Source organism: Acartia tonsa, chromosome 14, assembly GCF_053477335.1.
Source record: "Acartia tonsa isolate MP-2025a chromosome 14, ASM5347733v1, whole genome shotgun sequence".
Lineage (NCBI taxonomy): Eukaryota > Metazoa > Arthropoda > Copepoda > Calanoida > Acartiidae > Acartia > Acartia tonsa.
Genome location: NC_137273.1, coordinates 33,945,220 through 33,961,445, shown reverse-complemented (window position 1 = coordinate 33,961,445; position 16,226 = coordinate 33,945,220). Strand labels below are relative to the sequence as shown.

The 16,226-nt window shown below is 30.5% G+C and overlaps 2 protein-coding genes across 6 annotated transcripts in view; one reads left to right on the top strand and one right to left on the bottom strand.

Moving 5' to 3' along the window:
- Positions 1-15,625, bottom strand: part of LOC145306504 (uncharacterized) — a 354,771-nt gene extending 339,146 nt beyond the window's left edge. The window contains exon 1 of one of the 2 annotated variants that reach the window (XM_080148639.1): positions 15,595-15,625. The gene's annotated coding sequence lies outside the window, so the exon portion shown is untranslated. The remainder of the gene's footprint in view (positions 1-15,594) is intronic. The other variant, XM_080148640.1, reaches the window with a different exon arrangement.
- Positions 1-16,226, top strand: part of LOC145306500 (uncharacterized) — a 228,822-nt gene that overhangs the window by 145,201 nt on the left and 67,395 nt on the right. For all 4 annotated transcript variants that reach the window (XM_080148635.1, XM_080148634.1, XM_080148631.1 and 1 more), the window contains one exon: positions 5,856-5,891. In XM_080148635.1, the coding sequence (XP_080004761.1) occupies positions 5,856-5,891 (36 nt within the window). The remainder of the gene's footprint in view (positions 1-5,855; positions 5,892-16,226) is intronic.

Genomic DNA, 16,226 nt, shown 5'->3' with positions numbered 1-16,226 from the left:
ATTTCTTTTTATACAGACATAACATTCTCAGGGATAAAGGGATAGGACCAGTGTTTTGGAGCCGGAGCCGGGAGCAGCAACATTTTTGGTGGAGCCGGAGCCGGATCCGGAGCCGTATTTTTCGTTAAAAACGGCTCCGGCTCCAGATTAGCTAAAAATGATTTTTTAAGTAATATTATAATTTGGCAATGGTCTATTTCCATATAATAAACTGAAAAACTATTGTTACTTAACAAATAGACACACATCCTTCTACTTTTATATAGCTTTAATCAAATAAAAGCAAAATATTTTATATTATTTATTTTATTTTTTCAAATTCAATAATGAACAAAAATTGATATATTAATTTTAAGGTAGGAGCCGGAGCCGGAGCCGCATCAAAATTAAACGGCTCCGACACCCTGGATAGGACAATGCTATATTAATCCCTCATCTAAATTGTTATATATAACTTTATATTTCACTGGTACCCAAAGTTTTAAAACCACACAAAAACTGAATTTTGAATGGTTAGTTATAATCAAGTAGTGTCAAAAAGTTTTTACCAAACTAATTAACCTACTTTAGGTGTAATTTTGTTAATCAACATTGGGGAAGTGTATTAATTTTTCGTTTATTGTCTTATACCTAAGAATACACAAGGAATATTGGTTTCACATTTATTATCCTCTCCCTCCCTGTAACATTTTCTAAATAAAATTCTTAATATTAGGCTAGCATAAAAATATAAATCTAATTTACATATATGTCAGTCTTTATTAAACTAAAATAAATTTACACATTTTTTGTAAAATACAGTAATATTCATTTTCATGCAGTATAGTTTCGAAACCGATTAATATCCGCTAGATTAAAAACGGTTCTCAGCTATACTAAAAATCATGTATATCATCTTATTCCAAACAATTTTGCACGAATATAAAAATAAAATTTTAAGATTAATACCATTTTTTTAGCATTGGTTTAATCTGATAATTTTTCCTTTAAATTTCCGCGGAAAGCGATAAAAAAATTAATAAATTTAAGAATTGTATGCCCTACAATGAAAAGAAAATTTTATCAAAATAATATCTTGAAATTATGGTTTATCAATAAATATTATTTTATTTAATGATAGACAACTTTTAAATCATTTCATTTTAGTATGTCAATCTAAAGAATGTTTTTTTGTTTTCAAACATTTGGGTTCCACATCAAATTATCGTTCTTTTTTTTGTCTTATCCCTTAAGATCCCTGCCTAGTACCTCTCTAACTTATCAACTTATCTAATAAATTGTTGGTAAAAAGGTTTAATTAGACAAACCTCGGTAGATATAAACAAACTATTCCCAGGTGTTCAGGCAAAAATACCAATCATAATATGATAAAAAAAGCTATTACAGGATAATGGAAAGAAAATGAAGTAGCGGATTTCATCGTATTTTCACAGTAGCTTTACTCCTATTTCTAGCCCCTTTGGGGTCAATTCTCTAACCTTTCGGGGCAATCATTTACATTTATCTAACCTAACCTATCAAAACATATTGTGAAAGTACGACCAAACCCACTACTTTGTTTCCATGATCCCTATATAATTAGGGTAAGCGTGTCCCATAGTCTTCTTGTTTACATATTTTTTAAATATCTAAGAATATTAATTGCTTTACATGATTTAAGCACCGTTATCCCTTGATTATTAAAGGTTAGGCTGTATTGGGTATTGAGTAGCCCTGCAGGATTCGGGCCCCCGGCATGCAGGGTTTAGGCATAAGAAAAAAAACGCTTACCCCCCCCCCCTCTCTTTTTTCACCATTTTTCAAAATAAAGGGTGTGGGGTTATAGTGCTCGGCAGACATTTTAAGGGGGAAGCACCGGTTTTTTTTATTGCTGTGCAACATACTTACAATCTACATGGTATAAGCCACCTGGTATGTATAAATAAAGAAAACTAAGGCAATAAACACAACTGCAGCTGCAACTTTATCCATCAATGCAAGTTGCGAAAAGGGCTTAAAGTGTAAGGACACGAGGATCTTAAGGGATAAGACAATAGGCGATTAATTTATACATACCTAATGATGGTAAATATAATTACCACTTTATATTGTTTCAGGCTACCACCAAATATATATTTAAAGTAACTCATTTTCAGGATTCTTATTATTATTTTTGAAATTTTATAATAATATTTTAGTTTAAACTTTAAAGTAGTAAAGCTATGGTAAAATTCCAAATGTATGTTCTTTTGTCCGTTTAGGAAAGCTACTTTTATAGGGGGAAAGTTATTTTATTGGCTGCTATTCAAGAAAGCCGGCTTAATCGTTTATTTTAAAATTTCCTATTTCAATGAGCATCTAGTATATAACTTACTTTGTCCGTATATACAGCTCTTCAAATTCGTCTGTATGTCAATTCTGCTTTCTATTTTCTTTTATTTGCTTCTCTACCTATGGATGTTGTCATCCTTGTTTTTAAATGAAAGCAACAATGTAGAAAAATATTATTTTCTTTTTTTTTATAAATTCTTAAATTATACCATGATGACAAAGCATTTTAAATTGATTAATGAAAAGAAAAAAAAGTAAATATAGACTTTCTTTGTTGGCGAAGCTACTCTTTAATATGAAATGTCCATCCGTCCGTTTAGAGAAATGTAATTTTCTGGACTGTTAAACAAAAAATGACCTTCAAGCAACTAATTTTTCTATTTTTCATTTTAGTAGTATTTTTTGCCTAAATATAAGTTACTCTACTTTTGTGATTTGTCATCCTTGTTTAAGGGAAAATTTGAAAGACAAACAACTTTATACAGTGTGTTTTTTTTATGAGAACTTTTTTGAAAGCAATTTTACCCCACTTATAGTTATCAGAATTTAATGATTAATGGCTTATTTTCTTCGTTTTTTAAGGGAAATTATGAAACAACCAAAAAAAAATTACAGTTTTTGTTGAAAAAGTACAGTAAAGTTGAAAATTAAAAGCTTAGGTGACAACATCTAAAAATAGTTTTAGCGCATTTTTCTTATGCTCAAAATTGGATTTTCAGTAGTCGACTTTGGGGGGCCAGTACTTTCTCCCTGATTGAGATATGGCCTTCAAACTTTGACCTATTCTAGTACATGTCCCCAATAGTATCTGTATAAATTTATAGCTCTATATCTCAACTTTGAAGCGTTTTGCAGCCATTCTTGCAAAAGGTAGAATATTTGAACATAAGAAAAATGCGCTAAGACCATTTTTAGATGTTGACACCTAAGTTTTTAATTTTCAACTTTACTGTACTTTTTCAACAAAAACTGTAATTTTTTTTGGTTGTTTCATAATTTCCCTTAAAAAACGAAGAAATTTAAGCCATTAATCATTAAATTCTGATAACTATAAGTGGGGTAAAATTGCTTTCAAAAAAGTTCTCATAAAAAAAACACACTGTATATAGCCAGGGAGGGTGAGGACTGGTACTCAAAGTTTTATTACCTCGTTATCTTATTCTTTACACAAAAAACTTTGGGTGTCCAACCTTTCGCACCAATAATTCTATTTTCTACAAAAGTGGTAATTTTGTTTATCATCATTGGGATATTTTACGTCCATTGTCTTATCCCTTTAGAGCTTTATATAAAAAAAACAAACTATTTCTTTCTTTTTCAAATTGACAAAGTAAATTTTGTTTAATAAGTTAAGTAAATAAACAACCAAACCAAGAAATGAAAAAATCCTTAAAATATTTTATTTTCAACTTATTTTAGATTTAAATCAAAGGATAAAAAATAATAGATGACAAATTTATATACTTCCCCAATGCTATTAAACATAAAAAGCCCTTTTGTAGATCAAAATTATCGGTTGAAACTAACCAATTTAATTGTATAAAAGTATCCAAAGTGTTTGAGCCAACATTTAAGATAACGAGATAATAAAAACTTTGGGTACCTATGTACTTTACAGTCCCCCCTAATTCAAAGTCAATTTGAAGTCAAACCTACATTAATTGTAGAATTTAAATCGGAATAATGCATTTTGAGAAAAAGTACTTTTCGCAAATTAAAATATTTTTCTTATCTCAGTTTGAATTTTTTTTATACATAATCATAGATTTTATGATTTTAATAAATGATATCTAGGAATTATTATAAAGTTTCAATAATAACCATGTTTATATTGAAAGGATGCCCCAGATGCCTCTAGGTGCACTTTATGAGGGAAGGGAAAAATCGACACTTCCCCCCTCCCCTTTATTTTCAATTTGAGTTTTAAAGAAAAAGTTTTTATAAATATTTTTTTGGGGGGGAGGTGCTTTTTATCAGGAGGGTGGAGAATCGAGATACCCTCCCCCAAAATAGCTATAAACCTTCCCAGGACCCATGAGAAGCTACACTGTAAAGGGGATCTATATCGGTTAATTGGTTATTGAGATCCTTTGGTACAAACAGATAGACATCCTATTGAGACGTAGAGACGGAAGGACTGACCCTAACAATATAAAAGCTTTCCGTTGAAAAAAAAAATATTTTTTTGCATTAATAAGCATTGATTAAAAGTTAGCATAGCCTTTAGAGATACATATGTTATATGTCTATTAGGGTTGGGCGGGATATCCGGCAATATAATAATCCAATTTTAAGTTTTAACCCTTTTTTATATAATATATATCCGGCCCAACTCTAATGTGTACCACATATATGTATATGAACTAAAGCCAAACAAATGCATTCATCGGTAATGTCCAAGTTATAATAAAAGGATAAATAAGCAAAAAATGTAATTAATAATTAAGTTTGAATCTATCATTTATTTATAGCAATATGTTTTAAAATATCCCCTTTTTTTGGATGTTTTTGATGAACCATTTTGTGGTAGATGGAAAAAGTGTCTCAAAAACTCAGCCTTGTGACGTCATAAAAAGAAGGGATCATCCAACTCTTTTTTAGTGGTCTTCTTTCCCTATTCTCCTCTCATCTCCCTCATTGTTATGACGTCACATGGCTTATTTTTGAGACACTTTGTCCAGCTACATTTAGTGCAATATCAAGGATGAAAACATCCATAAAAAAATATTGACTGAAAAAATCACATTTTATACATAGTATTAAGAGCTGACTACGAACAGAGAGTCAAAATTAGGTGTAGATCAGCTTCGCTCTTATAAAAAGGGAAAGGAAAATGCGGGAGTGATAAAAAAGTTTAAAATTGATATGTCAACTATTTCACATGGACGAAACCCTGAATGCATTTCCAGTTTTTTTATTAAAAACAAAAAAAGTATTTCAGTATATTGCCATATATTATTAAATTTTCCAATATCGCTTCGAAACTGATCTATATCCGGTGGATTAGAACCAGTTCTCAACCATATTCAAAAATTATGTATAACATCGTATTATATCCAATTTTCTGCGAATATGAAAATGTACAATAATAAGATTAAAACCAGTTTTTTTGGTCCGTCAATTCGGCCTCTCGGGGTTAAAAAATCTTATAATTTTACAATTTTTATATCCGCGGAATGCTGTTTTTATACTATGCGATAAATAACTATACTTATATTAAGTGACTCCTAATATCATAATAGCAGATTTAATGATAGTTAAACTTAAAAAGCTTTTCTACTTTGTCTTAATATCTATCTCATATAGTTCCCTAGATTGTAGAATGTGGAGGGGCAAAATCTCCCGGATTTACAGGCTCCCCCCCCACCCTCAAACAAAAAATGGTTACTTTACTATTATTAAAGATAGAGTTCTGATTTTTCTTGTGTAGATTCTTCTACCTATAGGGCATGTTTTACCATATAACAGTATAAACAACAAAGCTGCTCCTTATCAGCCGTTAACCGTTTTTATTGTCTTATTGATTAATAAAAATTATGTTTCAGGTGATATCAGGGAGATAAGAGAGAAGCGTATGCAAAGTAAGTATTTATTATTTTTTGTATTCATTCGAAACCGATTAATATCCATACGAAAAAATCATGTCTAGCATCGTATTATATCCATTTTTCTACAAATATAAAAATGTACAATCATAAGATTAAAACCAGTTTTGTTAGCCCGTGCCTTTGGCATCTCGGGGCTAAAAAAACTGGTTTTAATCTTTTAATTGTGCATTTTACATCCACGGAAAGCTGTTTATAATACGATGCGAGAAATAACTATTCAATATTCTTGTTCTAAGGCTACTCTATATTTTATATTTGATAAAAATCCCCTATAATATCCCTTTTATAGGTTAATTTTTGGATGAAAAGTTTAAACACAACAAATTAAGATTCAACAAAAATTATAAGCCAACGCAGACATATGTCTACTAGAAATCTATTCAATAGATCTTAGACGATGGAAATTTGAAACTGTCGGGTCAATATTTCTTTAATATTCCCCCTATTTTCTAACTGTCCAAAGACGTTTATAATAATTAGGGAAAGGGTTGAATTTGGACAGGAAACCTAAATATTAAAATCTTTTCTAAATTTATACGATCCTGAAAGTTAATATTTACTGATATTTTCCAATAAATTTTTTCGTTTCGTCAAAATTTGGAAAAATAGCCAATATGGCTGTCTAGAAAAAACACGAAACCTCTACACCTAATATTTTCTCAGTGTTTTTTTTTACTTTTTATACAATTTTTTTTAAAAATTAAATATTGATGAGTTTTTTATTTTTATAGAATGAATTATAAAAAAAATAATATTGGTTGATTGGTTTTTGCGATATCAGAACTCAGAACCATATCAGTTTTACTTTTAAACAATTCAATAAATATGAAAACTTAGATATAAAATTTGTATAATAGATAAGACTTTTAAATAATTTATTCTCCCCTTTCTTTATTCCAAAAATCTCGATTTTTCTTTCATTGTCATATCCTAGTATTTATTATGTGTATTTGTATTGTGTGAGTATGTGTGGGGGAGGGGGTTGTAAACAACTTAGGAGATAAGACAATGGATGATAATCTTGTTATCCTTGTTTTATTTAGATTACATTTAATAGATGCCTATTGAGTATAGGACATGTCAAAACATAAATACAAGGATATTTTAATTGGTTGGTTAAAACTAGCAGTGTCTTCACTTTTTAACCAAGTGAAAATTTTAAATATTACCATTGGGTATATCTAACATTAGCTCAAATAAAAGTAAAATTTAATTTTTGTTTCTATAAATGCTCATATTTAAACTTCCTATTGCAAAGGATTATGGGGGTGGGGTGTTCACAGAGATTTTACCCCCCCCCCCCCCCCCCCCATATTCAATTGAATATGATTTACTTTACTACCATTCTCCGACAAAATAAAAATAGAAGGTGAAACAAGGACTATAAAATCTAAAATAATACATTTAGATAGTTCTTAGAAGCGAAGCTCCTCTATATAAGACAATGAGCAAAAAATTTATTTACATCCCCAAAGATAATAAACTAAATCACCCCTTCTGCAGATTAAATTTTGAAGTCAAGTCAAGATTTAATAAAAGTCCCCAAAGTTTTTGAACCCCCCACCCCCCCTACGGGGAAATGCTAATAATTAGGACAATTCTAACATGCCTAAATTAATGAAAAAAGCTATCCATCTCATTCGTACGGAAAAACCTAGCTTTTAAAAAGGGAAAATGAAGGAAACCTCCAAATAACACCTTTATACAATTACTATATTATTACGGGATAAGACAATGGACGATAAATTGATTTAATATTTTATTTTTAATTGTAGAATTTCTTTGCTGTTTACAATGAGCAAAAATTTAAATTAGATAAAAGAATAGTTATTTCTCGCATCGTATTATAAACGCCTTGCCGCGGATATCTTATGATTGTATATTTTTATATTCGTAGAAAGCTGGATATAATACGATGATAGACATAGTTTTTTCGTATTGATGAGAACCGGTGCCTAACCACTGCACCGGATTTAAATGAATACGAGAAATAATTTTAAAATACTTAAATAAATTATTAAATAGAAGTATATATATTGGCGTTTTCACTCGAAGTACCCAATTGTGCAGATAAACTCCCCTTCTCCCATAAAATTGAAAACAAGGGGTAGCGAAGCTTTTCTGTAATTAGGGTCGGTCCGTCCATACGTCCGTCCGTCCGTAACGGATAGCTTTTTTCGTTAATTTATGCATGTTAGAATTGATTTTTGGTTTTCTGATTCATGGGACAACAAAGTACAATATTATAAGCGAAGCAACTCTATAATCAAGTCCTAAAAATATAAGTATGTACATAAATATTATCCTGTATCAAGCAGTTTTTCAACAAATTTACTTACAATTTTGCTTTGACTCTTATACATTTACACTCTGATTATTCAGTTCTGACATTATACAAGTGTTAATGTCCGTTTGTTCTACCGTTTCAGAGCTTCGCTTTTATGGATGTTGTCATCCTTGTTTTACTATAAATATATTTTTTATGGAATAGGAATCAGTATTTTAAGAATAAGATAAAGAGGATTATTATATCTATTAAAAAATTTATGTTATAAAAGGTAAAAGGCAAAGCTTTGATACTAATATTATGCATGGTTAAAAAGTTAGATATTTTAATAGCTTTATTCAGTGGTCTGTTTATTTATATGTCCATGAAATTTTGTCTTGTAAAAAATCTGGATCAGTTTAAAATCCAATGGCCGGCTCTTATGGTTTAAAATAAGAATACTCTAATTTTGATTTAGCAACAAAGCTTCGTTAGTACTTGACGTCATCGTTCTTGTCTATATAACAAGAATGGTTATATTTTGACTAGCAGCTAAATTTGTTTAATAAAATTTAAAGCTGTAATTAACGCTGTTTGATACTACCATTTAAGCTATAAAACAGGGATGACATAAACTCCCTAAACTCGAAGGTCTGGGACGGTAGGATAAACGAATATTAACACTTGTAGAGTGTCAGAACTGAATAATCAGAATTTAAATGTATAAAAGTAGAGACAAAATTGTTAGTAAATTTGTTGAAATACAGGATAATGTTGAAGTACATACTTACATTTTTAGGAATCAATTTTAGAGATGCTTTGCTTATGACATTGTACTTTGTTGATATGATAATAATTAGGGGAGGGGGAAGAGTTGTGAAATATTAACTTTATGAAAACAGAAATATATTTTAAATTAAAATTTTCCATGACTCTATGAGTCTATACATGTTTGGCGTGGGGGGGGGGGGGTAATATTATAAGAGATTAAGGAAAAGCTTTTAGTTATCTATCCAATAGGGGTAGGTAGAGGGGGGAAGGGTCATATCATACATGTAAGATGATATGGGAAGGGGTGTTAATTATATCTACTGCTGTTAAAAACAAAGCTTTTCTATAATTGGGGTTGGTTTCACGTCCGTCCGTCTGTACATCTAGAACAGATAGATTAAGAAAGTGGAACAACTTTATAATATTAACTTATAATTCTGTTTATACTTATACATTTATATTCTGATTATTCAGTTCTGACAATCTACAAGTGTTACTGTTTGTTTGTACTACTGATTCACTTTTATGGATGTTGTCATCCTTGTTGATAAACCCTCCGATTTCCTTTATTTGGCTAAAGTTAAACAGAGTTGCCCCCCCCCCCATATTCAATTGAATATGATTTACTACTATTTTCTGCCAAAATAAAGGTAAAAGGTAAAACATGGACAATAATAGTTATTTTATTTCTTTCATTGTGTTATAAACGGCTTTCCGCGGATATAGAATGTACAATTATAAGATTAAAACCAGTTTTTTTAGCCCCGAGGTGCCGAAGAAAAAAACTAATTCTATATTCTAATCTCCCTCCCCCCCCCCCCCAAAAAAAAAAGTTGCTCTTAAGAATTCATTTGTAGTTCAGGAAGGGAGCAGAGAAAATAAGAACGGCTTGCTTTTTTCCTATGCCTTGTAAAGTAAATCATATTCAATTGAATATGGGGGGGGGGGGGGTTAAAAAACCCTGTGATCACACCCCACCCCCCATAATCCTATACAATAGGAAGTTTAAATATGAGCATTTATAGAAACAACAAGGATGACAACATCCATAAAAGCGAAGCGCTGAACTGGTAGGACAAACGGACATTAACACTTGTATAGTGTCAAAATTGAATAATCAGATTATAAATGTATAAGAGTTGATGCAAAATTGATTATAGAGTTGCTACGCTTTCTAAATCTTACATAAGTAATTCGCTTTTAGACAAATCACTCAAATTAAGCAAAGAAGACTGTATTTCAAATTGGAATAAAAACAACCTGCATGCCCATACAATTCTCCTAACCCAATTTTCCTTCAAACTGTTACAAAATGCAGGGCAAGAAACTAATTTTATCTCTGATTTTCTTGAGTTTTTAATAACACAGTGATTCCTGTTTTTCTGATTAATTTCTAGCTACTAAGCTATGTTGATGTAAATAAAAGTCTCGTACTATAATATGTAATTCTGTATGTATATGTCTTTTCTTTATGAAATACATATCTTTAAAACAAAACAAACTTTCATGTGAGACAATGTTAGATATACCTTTGTAAGAATGTGTTTCTAAGGACCAATTTTTAAAAGCGAAGCTTTTCTATAATCAAGGCCGCTCCGTCCTTTACTGATATCTCTTATCATAATTTTCTTTTCTATAATTGGGGTTGGTTGCACGTCCGTCCGTCTGTACATCTGGAACAGATAGATTTTTTAGAATTTTTAGAATTTAGGCTTGTTAGTATTGTTCTATTGTACAATTTAGAAAACATAGCAACTCTATAATATTCACTTATAATTTTGTTTTTACTTAAACATTTATATTCTGATTATTCAGTTATAACAACAGACAAAATACAAGTGTTAATGTTTGTTTGTACTACCATTTTGCTTTTAAGGAAGTTGTCATCCTTGTTTTTTTATCTCTCATTTTATTCTTAATCCTCTCCCTCCCCCAAAGAAAATATATGTTGTTGACCCGTTTAAGATGACCCCTTCTTAAGTTACAAATACAAACCCCTTCCCCCCTATAATCCTATAGTCAATTTCATCATCGATTCGTGGGATAACTGTTAAAGAGGGGGGGGGGTGAAGTATTATCATGAGAACTTCATAAAAAGGAGGGAAATTTAAACAGTATAATGTAATAATGGAGCATGTATGAGATCTAAAGGGATATGACAATGGCAGATATATTGATGTACAACCCCAAAGATGATACACAAAATTACCCCTTCTGTAGATTACAATTGGTGGTTGAAACGTTAAGACACTTATTGAACTAACCAACCATTATTCTTCAAAAGTCCCCAAAGTTGTTCGACAAAAAAACTTTGTGGACAAGTGTAATAAACAGCCCAATGTCGTCTCCCTCCCTGGTATAATATAATAAGGGAAGATGTATGTAGCCTTGATGTGCATAGGTCTTACAAGTTTTCACCAAAAATTTTAGCTTTCCATTTTAATTAGCTATTCGCCTGTCTTTAACTTAAGAAAGATATTTGGTATAGCTTCAAATTTCCCTTGTTTGTGAGCCTTGCATAAAAAAATCAAAAAGGAGAAAATCGTTGAAAGTAAATTTATGTTGCTATGGAAAAATTAAAACAATGTGGGGGAGTTTTGGGGGGTTTGGTGGAGGAAGGGGAAACATTCTCTCATTAGGAAACAAGTAGACGGGGGGAGGGGGGGGGGTGAAAACTTCATAGACACAAAGTTTACTATTTAGCATTATAAAACACAAACATATATTCAGCACTAATTATAATAATTATACCCATCCTCTTAAAAAAATTTTTATCCCCCCCATTTTTCAAATTAACCCTATAAGATTTGGAGGGCAGAATGAGGGGAGGGGACATTTTTTTGATCCTTTTCAGTTTTGATATCCTGGTGCACATTTATAATTCAAACAATTAATTTTCTCTTGGGAGGATGGTAGTACCCTCCCCCCAAAATAGTTATAAACTTCCTAGGACCTATGAGAAGCTACCCTGTAAAGGAAAACCCGATCTGTTCAGCAGTTAGTGAGATCCTTTGGTACCCACAAACAGACAGAAAAACTAATACAGACATACAAGGACGTACTTGCTTTTTTATTTGGAGGGGGTAAAATTATAAATGAAAATAATTGAAATATATTTTTAAAATGTGAATTTAAAACTTTAAATCATGAGCCAACAAGTTTTAAATGAAGCCATGTATGTATCTCCCCTGTGAAAATCATACACATTATTTATCATTCCTTTTATCATTTTAACAAAAGTAATTTTGTAAAGTTGTATAAATAATAAATATACTATTGAAATGTTTAGACAAAATTGTATTACACAACTCATAAAACAGACTTTGTAAAAAGTGATAAATATAGAGAATATAATAATGTATGATTTCAAGAAAGGAGATAAGACAAAAAAAGAAGAATGTGTGGGTAGGCATATCAGAGTATATGTGAACGTGTTTGTGTGTGTGTGTGGGGGGAGGGGGTGCAAGGTCACTCAGAGTAAAGATACAAAAATCACCCTTCTTCTATCCCACCCCCATCTATCTATCTATTCATTCTCTCTTACTCATATGGGTGTGTCTATAATTCCACTTATTTTTTCTAAAAAATAATAATTAATTGCATTGAGTGCTTTCCTATGAGAGGCGCCATTTAATTTTATGATAAATTGAAAATAAGGTAGGGGTAGGTTTTTCTTCAATACCTAACCCCTGCAGGGCATAATTCTAATCCAGCGGGGCTACAAATATAACTGATATAACCTAACCTAACCAGACTTAAAGTAATGATAATAAACAAAATACAAAAAAGTAGGAGTGTACAATGATGAAAGAGAGGCAAAGTATAAGGTATAGTTAAGACTGTTTTAACAACTAGCAAAAATGAAACTATTGGGGGAATATAGACACACCACACATGAAAAGTGTTTTGGAGAAAATGTCAACTTTAATTATCCCCATAAATATGTTAAAAAAGGGAAAGTTATAAAAATTACACTTGACAACACAAAAATCAATTTTGTGTATCATGATTGGGGATGTATATCAATTTATCAGCCATTGTCTTATCTCTTTAGATCCCTAAAAAGACAAAGAATATAATCAGTTTAATTTTCTTTCTTTATTTCATTCTTTCTCTCTCTCTCTCTCTCTCTCTGTTTTTAAAATGCTTTCTTTTGTATGTTAAATATTTTATGTTATTTCTATTGGATATATTAATAAGTGGATGTGATAGCACACCGTTTCGGAATACGTTTGTATTCTTTCTCTCCCCCCCCCTCTCTCTCTTTCTCTCAATCCCTTTTGGAAATACCACAAAAATTGACTTGAAAATCCTTTTCTACATCAAGGGCGTGTCCTTCTATCCGTTAAAATTGATTAATATCTGCTGGATTAGAACCAGTTCTCAGTCAAAATATCCGCGGAAAGCGAAGCGTTAAATAACTATAAAACTCAGGGATCTAAAGGGATAAGACAATTGCCTAAAAAATTGTGTAAATCCCAATGATGCTACACATAATTACGCCTTATCTAGATTACAATTTGTGGTTTAAGCATCTAAAAATTTGTAATTTTTTAATGCTGCACTGCTCATCAAAAATAATTGTCCTTGTTGTGTTAAATCTTCCCTTTAACACTTTAACATATACTAAATATTATTATGTCTTTGTATGGACAACACATTAAGTCAACGCATTAAAAATTCATTTGACCTAAAAAATAAAAATTACACACAGATAAATAGACATATATATAGATAATAGATAGATCATAAATGCAAGGATCTAAAGGGGTAAGATAATGGCCAACAAATTGATGTCCATCCCCGATCATGATACACAACATTAACCCTTCTGTAGCTTAAAATTAGTGGTTAAAACATTAAACACCCCATTTAATTAACCAACCAATCAAAAAGTCCCCAAAGTTGTTATGCAAGCAAACAAATTTTTATAAAACTTTGGGAACTAGTGCAATAAACAGTCCATTGTCCCCTCTCTCTGTATTAAAAATATGTGTATTATTATTTCTTACATATTTAAAAAAGGGAAGGGGGTAAGTAATGTAGAATTACAAGAAAAGGAAAGAGTTTTCTAGTTCACGGATATTTTGCAAATTTTGAACGGAAAATTGAAGAGGGGACAGCCGATCAGATTATATTACTCTTCTCAGAGAGAGAGAAACAGAGAAAGAGAGAGAGAGAGAGATGGAGTACTTATCAACATTATTTATGTTTTTTAAATGTTATTTTCACATATGGTAAAAGTAATGGAAGATGTCTAAAGTTCAAAATGTCTTTCTTTGATTAATCTAGACTTACAAATACAATTACAAACTATTATAAGTTAACTTTAATATATTTCATTATCGTTATATACTTTTTTTACGTAATGCAAAATTATACTTTTTTAATATTAGGAAGAATTTTTATTTTACCCTGTAAAAAAAGCAATGAAAAAAGTAAGACGTCTAAAATGTCGTATTCTTAACAGGTAGACTTTTTGGAGTAAGGAAATTATGTCATCACATTAATTTCATAGAAAGAACCTAAAAGTCTAATATATCTAGTAAATTTTATTTCGGAATTGTTTAACGAACATACTTAATTTAAGATTGCGTGATTTATTTCGAAATAGAAATATAAAACGTAAAAATTTATTATTTTTCAAAATCTTCTATTTATTTACCAAGTACTTCGTATATAAATATTAAGAAATTTGAATATTTAGAAAAATAGAAATAGGGATGTATTTTTGAACGAAGTGAGAGGGGAATTAATATCCTATTTTTGAAATAGAATTCTTGCACACGTATATAAATATTCCCCAATTTCAATATTTTCATATCTCTGAATTCCCTTCCAAATTTACTCGAAATACGATACGTTTAGGGTTTAGAATAGTTAATATTTAAAATATCTAGTAGACACATCATTGAGCCAACGTATAAGAAAACGTGGTTGTAAAACTTTGGGTTCCTATGTAAATGCAGTCTAATGTCCCCTCCCTCTCTATTTTTACAAATTACAGCAATAGCTGCCAGGGAGGGAGGGGACATTGGGCTCTTTCTTAAAATAATCCCCGTTTTTTTTTATTCGTTGGCTTAACAACCTTGGAGACTTTTATTGAATTTTGAGTTTAATTAGTTGAGTATCCCAACGATTCAACCACAATTTGTATTCTACACAAGAGTTATTTTTTTTCTATAGTCATTGGGGATATACATCAATTTATTGGCCATTGGCTTATCCCTTTAGATCTGTGAATAGCTGCATTATTTTGGCAGGACTGAGTTAAAGTTTGAATAATGCAACAACAAATTATACAATTGTTTCTATATAATTAACATAAATACCTATATAATAGAGGAAGGGTTAGGTAGCTTATTTTGCTTAGAGTCGACTTTGCTCAGGGAGGGAGGGCATATTTGATTGTAAATTGCATTGATACCCAATGTTATCTTATTAGTGTTTTAAACTAGATCAAAAGAAAGGAGTGATTGTAAAACTTACAAAAGTCAACTTTCTTTCATGTATGTTATTTGATTAAAAGGATTAAAATTCTAAATAAAATCTATGTTAAGGAATGTCTTTCAGTTAGCTTCCAAGTACAGTTGTAATGTTTACTTGTCCTTCGTGTCAATTTCATGCTTTCGTGTATCTCTTGTAGAAGTGAATCAAGCAATATTAGCTAGGTCGTTTTTAGACTTATTAGTCGGTTCAAAAATTGTATTGAATTTTGATTGGTTAGTTTCAAACTGGTAGTATCCAAACTTTTAATAAATTATCTTGATCTATAAAATGAGTTATTTCGTTTTTTTAATTGGTGATGTATGTCAATTTTCCATTTTCCATAGCTTTTTGGGATTACTATTTATAAAGCTTTTAGTAAACAAAGTTGAAATTTCTTTACAATAGAGATATAAAATATAAATTGTCTTAGGAATCATCGTATAAACTTTTAAATCAATAGAACCATTCTTTCAAATTGAAAATATTTGATTCTGATAGTTTTATGTTGAGAGAAAAATTAAATGTTGAAATATCAATTTTATTTTTGTGGATATTTCTTCTGTTTTCTGTCCATTTTATTATAAAAACCTTTAAATATTTAATATTGTAAACAGAATAGATTTTCTTTCTTTTTTTCTTTTCAATTTCACTCTCCCCTCACCCCCTCTCTCTCTCTCTCTCTCTCTCGTTTTCTTTATTGTATAGCCTACCCCTTTCACCGATTGTTCTATTGAAAAATTTAAAAGTTCATATTTTCTAAATTAAATAAATTTTAGTAGAAA